The 9,499-nt window shown below is 39.3% G+C and overlaps 1 protein-coding gene across 1 annotated transcript; it reads left to right on the forward strand.

The window, feature by feature from the left end:
* The first annotated feature begins 6,616 nt into the window (after positions 1-6,616).
* On the forward strand, positions 6,617-8,750 carry LOC111436975 (transcription termination factor MTERF4, chloroplastic). Its single transcript, XM_023074797.1, has 2 exons — positions 6,617-6,745; positions 7,111-8,750. The coding sequence occupies exon 2, from the start codon at positions 7,122-7,124 to the stop codon at positions 8,676-8,678; it is 1,557 nt and encodes a 518-aa protein (XP_022930565.1). The 5' UTR covers positions 6,617-6,745; positions 7,111-7,121; the 3' UTR covers positions 8,679-8,750.
* The last annotated feature ends 749 nt before the right edge of the window (positions 8,751-9,499 follow it).

A 9,499-nucleotide genomic window follows, 5' to 3' on the forward strand; every position in this document is an offset into this window, starting at 1 on the left:
CACTTTTAGAACATCAATTATAGTAAATAACTAGCATGTTCATAAGTATTAAAACTTAATGAGTTTAGATATTAACCTTTTGTAGTTCAAACTCCTTTTTCCTCACGAACCGGTTTCAAACCACCACTAGTGTCTTCTCTACTATCCTCCGGCCTTTTGTAGTTCAAACTTCTTTTTCCTCACGAACCGGTTTCGAACCACCACTAGTGTCTTCTCCACTATCCTCCGGCCTTAGAACGGGATTGTGGAATCCAGTGAGTGACTAAACTTGGGAGGGATTCTGTATATGTGAAGAGAGTGTTTGTGAGAGGTTTTTCTCAAGGTTTTTCACCGAGAAGAAGAAGAACTTTCATGTACCATGATCACTCTATTTAAAGAGTCATGTTTGCATGTTCATGCAAATTTGAGATCACCAAATTTTGACACTTAAAATTCCACTCAAATGTTTGGGATTATGTGGCAAGCATGCATGTTTGAGTTAACCAAATTTTGAGACTCAAAATTCTACTCAAATTTGTGGGGTTTATTTGGCAAGCATGCAAATTTGGTTTAACCAAATTTTGACACCTCAAAACTCCACTAACATGAATTTTTCCATGAAGTCAATATTTTGACTTTCTTCATTTTAATTCAACAATTAATTTCAATAATGAATTTCAAATTAAAGTAACATTAAATGATTAATTAAACTATTTAATTAATATTTAATATTAATTCAAATGCCAATCTCAATCAATTCCGACACATAATTGATTAAGATATTTAAATCTTATTTAAATATCTCAGATTTTCTCTTTTTGTTTAATTCATAAATAAAACAAAAATGCGGTTAAATATATCGTATATATGTAACGCATATTCCCTAATTTGAATTCGAACACTTTGAACTCACTCGTCACACTGTTCTATGGTTTAGTCCGATATGAGCTAGCAGAGGGACCTAATGGACCTATAGATCATGGGCTCCAACGATCCAAGATTAACCAGCTAAACTCATTAACCTTGTTAACCAACATTCGTTAACTACTAGGACACTCCACTATAGCCTAGTAGTTGCACTCCCCTCACTATAGATATATTTCTGTCCATTTGATATAACCATGATTAATAAGTTGATCCTTCACAAGTTGTTCGTAACTAGAGCTGGGTCAATTTACCGTTTTACCCCTGAAGTTACTTCTTGTTCCTTATGTCTCACTGATCCTCTAATGAACAATTGGTTTGTGGTCCAACTAGTAAACCGAATCCCTCTCAGGCCAATGAGAGGGTGGGGCCCCTTATTCAAGACCTGGAGTCAGTGCTTAAGGGAACTACCTCTCTTCTATCCCTAAATGTGGGTAGGAGTGAATTCCATCTTGCACCCCATGTCCCCAGCCATTCACCCAGTCTTACCCCTGAAATGGGAGGCCTATTGAGTCGGCGAACTAGAGCCACTCTCACCCATGTAAATCTAAGGATAATTCTGAATAAACAAGAGTTCATGGTTAGCTCAGGATTAAAACCGAGTTACCTAGGTTATCGAATGAAAAGAAAATCAGTCTCAACAGTAAACGACATTATAAAGTGAGAGTGGTTTTCTTCATGGTCCGATCTTATGCAATACTCATTGCATTGGACGCCCCCACTCACATGTCTCCACATGTACAATTTAGTGATCACATTGTTTATATCATATACAAAAGTGGGCCGCATCCATAGTGTCCCTAGAATAAGGTACTCAGTCTTATCCTTATACTATAGATCATTTTGACTATATACTTGAACTTGATCCACTCTTATGCCTCTACGTATGGTTCAAGTAATCATACTATAGCCAGAGTGTTCTTAGTTTATTGGATTTAGATTAATGATCGTAAAGTTCACTTTATTCAATAACAATCTTTACTGAATAAACAACAATAATAACTTTATTGAAATGCTCGATCTTATGGCATCCGTAGCTTCGTTCGCCTTACCTGGCTTGTGTTCAAATTGAAAATCAAATTCTGCCACACATTCTTGCCAACGTGCTTGTTTCAATGATAACTTGGGTTGGTTAAATAAGTGGCAGATAAAATTGTTGTCCGAGTTGGTATTGTCTCTAAGCTCATAAATAGTGGACTATTGCCCGCATTTATTTTTAGAAGCTGCATACCTTCTTTCTATCTAATTCAGCTTCTGACTTTCGTATGCTATGGGGTGTCCATCTTGCAATAGGATGCCTCCATGGGCAAAATTTGACGCATCTGTCTCTCAACTTCAAAGGCTTTGTAACGTCGACAATTCCTGGAACTGGCCCATTCATCATGGCCTTCTTTAAGTTGCTGAAGGCTTCTTGATAACGTGGAGTCCAACTCCACTTTTTTCCCTTCTTTAGTAGTTCAGTTAGGGGATCTGCGTACTTCGAGAATCCTTCAACGAATCGCCGGTAATAATTGGCTAATCCAAGAAATGAGCGCACTTTCGTCATTGAAGAGGGTGTCTTCCAGTCCTTGATGACCTCGACTTTCTCTTCTTCCATGCTCACCTTGCCTGCTTCGATTACGTGTCCGAGAAAGTTGATTCGATGTTGCGCGAATGACATTTTTCCCTCTTCACATATAGTTGGTGTTCTCTTAACTTCTTAAAGACTAACCGCAGATGGTTTTGATGCTCTTCCATGGTGGAGCTGTAAACCACTATGTCATCCAAGTAGACTACCACGAATTTACCGAGGTACTCGTGGAAGACTTGGTTCATTAATGTACAGAATGTGACAAGAGCATTAGTCAAACCAAAGGGCATGCCCAGAAATTTGAAGGCCCTATATCTAGTGACAGAAGTCGTTTTGGGCTCATCTCTTTCAGCAATCCAGACTTGGAAGTCCTCAACCTTAGGTCAAGTTTCGAGAAGTACTTCACACCATGTAGTCGATCAAACAGGTTGGTGGTGATGGGAAGAGGCTACTTGTTTCTGACGATAATTTTGTCCAAGAGGCGTTAGTCTATGCATAGGCAGAGACTCCCATCTTTCTTCTTTTGAAACAACATTGGGGATTCATAGGGAGCTTTTGCAGGTCCAATAAACCCGACAGTAAGTAGTTCATTCAGTTGTTTTCACATCTCTGCTAACTCAGGTGGAGCCATTCTATAAGCATTCTTTGCCAAGGGTTTCGACCTAGACATCAGTTCGATCTTGTGGTCTATGCCCCATTGAGAGGTAGGTCTTTGGTAAACTCTTTGGTATTGCTTTATGATACTCTTCTAGTACCCGCTGTATTTCTAGGGGCACAAATTAATCTGTCTCTTTAGTTTCAACTACAAGGATGGCCATGCACATGAGTTTGTTGTGTGCAAGATCTCGTTGCAATTAGAGCACCGATATCATCTTGATTCTGTTGGGCTTTTTGATGTTTGTCTGGACAACGATAGGGGTGGATCCTATTATGACTAAGCATTTGGCCAAAGGCATGAGGATCATTTTGGGTTCTAGTAAGAATTCCATCCCAAGCACCATATCGAAGTCATCCATTTTGATGATTACAAAGTTCACTTGACTGCTCCATGTTCACAACTTGAGGGTAATTTTCCTCACGATTCCAAGGATCAGTAGGGCCCCAGAGTTGACGACCTTCATCTTCCCTGAGTCTCGATGCCACCTAATGTATAGCCAATTTGCTTTAGTCTCGGTCATGAAGTTATGGGTGGCTCCCGAATTGACCATCGTACTCTTGACCAATTTTGGTTCGCACATGCTTCTACATACATGAGACATTTTTTTTATTGGTTCTTTTGACACCCCTATCTCCTTTTGAAGTGCGGATAGGAACTTTAAGGCTCCCATACAAGGGGTTTCTATATTCAGCGCTTTTTCGGCTTCTTCACTCTCTGGCTTCGCCTCTGAGTCTACGTCTAGAGCGGCTTAGAACGCTTAGAGTGACGCCTTCTTTGGACACTCATATACATTATGGTTCCCTCTACATAGGAAACTGGAAGGAGGTGGCCGATTGAGGTGGTTCTGATTGTAGGACCCCCTACTTACGACTATAGTCTCTTGTTGGGGTTGTCTTTGTTCTCCCCCTTCTACTCTCGATTTATTCTCCTCTTCCCATTCTGGGTGGATTGGAAGCATGGTTGCGATTGCCTCTGCTCGAGGAGGTTTGGCTTTGCCTTGCATCTTGGTACTGTTTCTTGCTGAGATCAAACAGTTGTTCGAGCGTAGCATAGGTCGTGGAGAGGTCTTCTATGTTTTGTTCATATAGTTTGGATTTCGCGCATGTCTTTAGTCCTTCTGTGAACTGGAAGATCTTATCTAGCTCGGACATCTGTTAGATGTCTAACATGAGTACCGAGATTTGTTTGACATACTCATGGATACTCCCTATGTGTTTGAGATCTCGCAACTTCCTTGTGGCCAAGATCTAGACATTTCTTGGAAAGAATTGAGATCGAAGTTCCTGTTTTAGCCTATCCCAAGTGCTTATTGTGCATCGACCCTTTTGGATATCTAAGTACTTCGACTGTCAACATAATATTGCATCTTCAGCTAGATGCATGGTAGCCAAGGTGACCTTTTCTTCTTCGGTCTCCGTGTCTGTTGCTTAAAAGTACTATTCAAGGTCGAAGATGTAGTTCTCTAGGACCTTGGCATCTCAAGCCCTAGAGAAGGACTTGGGTTCCAAAACTTTGACCTTGTTGGGTCGCGTTGTTCTCCATCTGGGGGTTTGATTTTCCACTGCCCTTACAGCGACATTCACTCTATTGCTTATATCCGCTATTTCTGTCTTGACCACGTCAAGAGTACCTTTACATCTTTAGATAACTCAATAATCATATAAAACATTGCCTTTTGGGAGCTGTCTAAGCCATCGACTCGCTCCTCAATCAGGCTAGCAAATCTTATCGAGCTATCTCCTTGTTCGAAACCACCAATCTTTGTGATTTTAGCTTCTAGGTCGTCTATTTGATACAATAGTTCCTGAATGGGCAACTCATCTAACTGATCTATTATTGTATCAACGGCGAAGGTCTTGTTAGAGAGTTCCGTCCCCCACTAGTCTAGATACTGAATACTGCCAGAGACTTCCCGCAAGTATTGCATTCGTTATTCTATGTCGACTAGTCGATCGATGTGGAACTTATTCAACTATTTGGTTGTAGCCATGTCTATCAAATCACTTTTTGAGCCAACTAGGCTCTAATACCAACGATCACAATCTCCATTTTCTTGGCAACAAATGTTATAATTGTGCGGTACACCACGACTTAATTAGCATATAACTTTTCGGGTAGAGAGAATTTGACAACTAGTCGCATCCTCCTATAGTACATTTTGAGGCGATTCAGGTCTGACAGACCTAGACGTGATTTCGCCAAACGCTCATACAAAATCAGGAGAGGAGTTGACAACTAGTCACACCCCTATAATATATTCTAGAGCATTTCATGTCTACCAAGCATAGACATGATTCTACCGAAATGTCATACACTTAGAAAAAACAAGAAGAAAATTATACATCATGAAAGCAGTAAAGGAAAACGATATAAGGTAAAGGTTTCAGTGTGTCACAGGCATGCGGCCATGAACAAGACTGTGACAATAAGCATATATTTTAGATTTCCAATTGAGCCCTTAAAATACTAAAACAATAGGTCTTGTACCTCAATTTGTACTCTAACTAGTCTAATGAACATATTTGCTAAAGAATACATTTTCTGGAAGTACCAAATTTTCATCTATAATAACAATTTTGATTATTTTATTATACAATTTAATATTATCCTTTTTTATGAAAAATCGAAGGTTACTAGTGTAATCTTGAACAATATGTTGTTGACACACAGGATGATCATGTTCGAGCAACAACCTAAGCGGTCTATAATATATGAATAAGGATGGGTACGTTATCCTAATAACATTATTAATACGACCCACTTTATAATCGTTATAAATGATTTGATCGAAATCATTTATGTGGAGACGTGAGTGGGATATCCTAGACAATGAACTTATATAAAATTGAACTATGAAATATTTAAAACTACTAGCATTTTGATAATTAGGCATACCTGTGATCTTGATAGGTCATAGAGACACTTACAACTTACAATATCCATAATCTTAAGCTCTGATACCAACCGCAACGATATGAAAACCTCTATCTAAGCTTATTATCACATGTGTAACACTAAATCGTAAGAAAAACTTCAAAACTTATATATAAAATAAATAAAATAATCATAAACAAATATTGGTATTGAACTTATCAATCGAACATAACCGGTATCTATTCAGACTCTCTTTACTTGTAAGAGTATATCTCGGATCTATGGATTACGTTATGAACGAAGTCCTACTCATGGGGACCCGGTCAAGTTGGGAGAAGTCGTAGGTATTAGTCTAGGTCAATCTATTGGAGAACTAACATTAAGAACTTTTCATATTAACAGAGTATTCATAATCATACGTAATACCTCATTATTGTTACCAAAGTTTTGAACCCGATCGCGTATAATTAGATAAATGGAGGTCGGGGTCGAGGTTGATGGCGATGAGAGTATGAAAAATGAAAGTGTTTTTTTTTTTTTTTCAACAATATAATAAAATAAAAATTGTAAATGCATTTAGAAGTGAATTCAAATTTGGGTTATAAAAATGTGTAATCTATGGAAGCAAATGCATTGGAATATAAAGTTGTGCATTTAATTCTCAGCAGAGAGTCGCCCCCTGCCATCCCATCGCCCGCCGCCGTTCACTGCTCGCCGTTCCTCCTGCCGAAGGGATACTGGTATGTCTCCCTCTCCGTCTCTCAGGCGAACTGGCTGGCTTGCACTCACACTTCATTTCTTGATTCTTGTGTTGTTTAGGATTCGATAGTTACACTCTCATCGTCGTCCATCTTTAGGTTTTTAATGCTTTTCGTTTCCTCTGCGATTGAATTCATGAGAACTATACTGCTCTTTAACCATCGATAATCACCTGTAAACCTTGATCTTACGAATTAAGCTTTTTGAAGATTGGGAGATTATGCGAGTAAATGTAGTATTAGGGTTTATTATGTTCCTTGCTCTTACAGCTCTCTAATTGGAGATTGGCAAGATTCTATGGAGCTTCTCTGACTGATTGACGCTGTTTGATCTCTCTTTTTGGCAGTTTTGATTCAAATGACTGCATTGTCATTTCTGAGGCCAAGAAAATCTGCAAAGTTCTCTTTGGTTTTGGGTATTTCCCATCATATTTACGAGAATTTGGGCTTATTCTGCCCCAAGATCACCAAATCCTTCCTGAATCCATGCGCACACCAATCGCTCATTCAAAGCTTTTGTAGGGTTTTACCTTTAAGCGTACTGTATTCGACTCAATCCTCCAAACTTCATGAATATGAGATGCCTACAGTCACCTGGGGAGCTGTTCAAGGGCGCAAAGAAAAGCTTGTGTCCCGAGTCATAATCTGTGACTACTTGAAGAGTTTGGGAATTGTTCCTGATGAATTAGAGCACTTAGAGCTTCCTTCTACAGTTGAAGTCATGAGAGAGCGTGTTGAGTTTCTTCAGAAGTTAGGATTGACAATCGATGACATTAACGAGTTCCCCTTAATGCTAGGCTGTAGTGTTCGAAAAAATATGATACCCGTTCTAGGTTACTTGGAGAAAATTGGGATTCCGAGGCCGAAACTTGGAGAATTTATTAAGAATTATCCTCAGGTCTTGCACGCCAGTGTCATTGTAGAGCTTGCTCCTGTCGTTAAACTTCTTCGTGGACTCGATGTGGAGAAAGAAGATATTGGATATGTCCTCCAGAAGCACCCTGAGCTTCTGGGATACAAGCTTGAAGGGACAATGAGTACATCTGTTGCATATCTTGTGAGTATAGGTGTTAACCCGAGAGATATCGGACCAATGGTCACACAGTACCCGTACTTTTTGGCGATGAGAGTTGGAACCATGATCAAACCCCTTGTTGATTTTATTGTTTCGTTAGGTTTGCCAAAGAAGATAGTAGCAAGAATGCTTGAGAAGCGAGCATACATACTCGGTTACGATCTCGAAGAGACTGTGAGACCCAATATCGATTGCTTGCTAAGCTTTGGGATTAGAAAGGAGCTGCTTCCTTCAGTAATTGCACACTATCCACAAATTCTTGGGTTGCCTTTGAAAGCTAAGTTGTCTGCTCAGCAATTCTTCTTTGACCTAAAGCTCAAGATTGATCCTGCAGGGTTTGCACAAGTGATTGAAAAAATGCCACAGATACTCTGCCTTCACCAACACGTGATAATGAAACCAGTAGAGTTCCTTCTCGGGCGTGGTATACCCTCCTCTGATGTAGCTAAGATGGTTGTGAAATGTCCCCAGCTGGTCGCTTGTCGGGTGGAACTCATGAAAAACAGTTACTACTTCTTCAAGTCGGAGATGGGTAGGCCAATTAAGGAGCTTGTGGAGTTCCCGGAATATTTTACGTATAGTTTGGAATCGAGAATAAAACCGAGGTATGAGAGGGTGCAGAGGAAGGGGATCAGATGTTCATTGAACTGGTTTCTCAACGTGAGTGAGCAGAGATTTGAGGAGAGATTGAAGGGTGATTTCATTGAAACAGAGAGTTTGGGGCCATCATTTTGTATGGGAGGAAGGTTAGAGGTACCAGGGAACGAAACTATTGTGTCAGATGATGAGGAGGATGAGTGTGATGAACAGTTTCTTCACAGACGCATTGTTTCTCTTTAGAAAATTCCTCCTTTTACTTATTCAATATTTGATGTTATAGATGGCATTAAATCAGTTCTTGGCAGGATATTAAGGCGCTCCGTTTTAGTTTCTTTGTGTTGATGGGGCATTTCCAATGGCTAACTCACTGCCCCCTAGGTTCATGAGCCCATTGTTCACAAGTTATCTACTCAAGTTCTACTAAACAAATCCTATTTAGGGAGTGTAGGGAACACAATGTATCGTCACGGCTAGAACTCATTTAGACCTATTCTTGATTTTAGGAGGAAAAGTCAAGTAAATCTCGTGCCCAATAGTAAAACTTTAAAGTTATTATTGAGATAAGACATTTAAAGTTATTTCTTGAACACGATTCACTTGTTACCAATCATATATTGTTCAAGGTTACACTAATAAACTTTAATTTTTTATAAAATTTAACCAAAAGAAGACCACGATAGCAAGATGAGAGGTACAAGATGATCACAAGAGAGAGATGAACCAAAAGAAGACCACGATAGCAAGATGAGAGGTACAAGATGATCACAAGAGAGAGATGAGAGGTACAATGATCAACAATCGAAACGATGATCACAAGAGAGAGAATACCAAAATTGAGGCATCAAAATCGATGGACAACGATGGTGCAATGGTGACATTTGATCAGAACGAGGGCACAGGAGATCGGTGTCGACAATGATCGTTCATAGGTAAAAAAAACATAAGGAAGAAGGTTGAGCCGATGGAATCCCTAGATGTTACACACTTTGCGCTAAGTACTATTAAGACTAAATTTAAAAAAAAAAAAAAAAAAAAAAAAAAAAAAAAAAAAAAAAAAAAAA

Source organism: Cucurbita moschata, unplaced genomic scaffold (assembly GCF_002738365.1).
Source record: "Cucurbita moschata cultivar Rifu unplaced genomic scaffold, Cmos_1.0 Cmo_Scf00061, whole genome shotgun sequence".
In the NCBI taxonomy this organism is placed as follows: Eukaryota; Viridiplantae; Streptophyta; class Magnoliopsida; order Cucurbitales; family Cucurbitaceae; genus Cucurbita; species Cucurbita moschata.

What these genes read in the sequence shown, in the direction of transcription:
- LOC111436975 (XM_023074797.1), top strand. Translation starts at nt 7,122, where the DNA reads ATGACTGCATTGTCATTTCTGAGGCCAAGAAAATCTGCAAAGTTCTCT.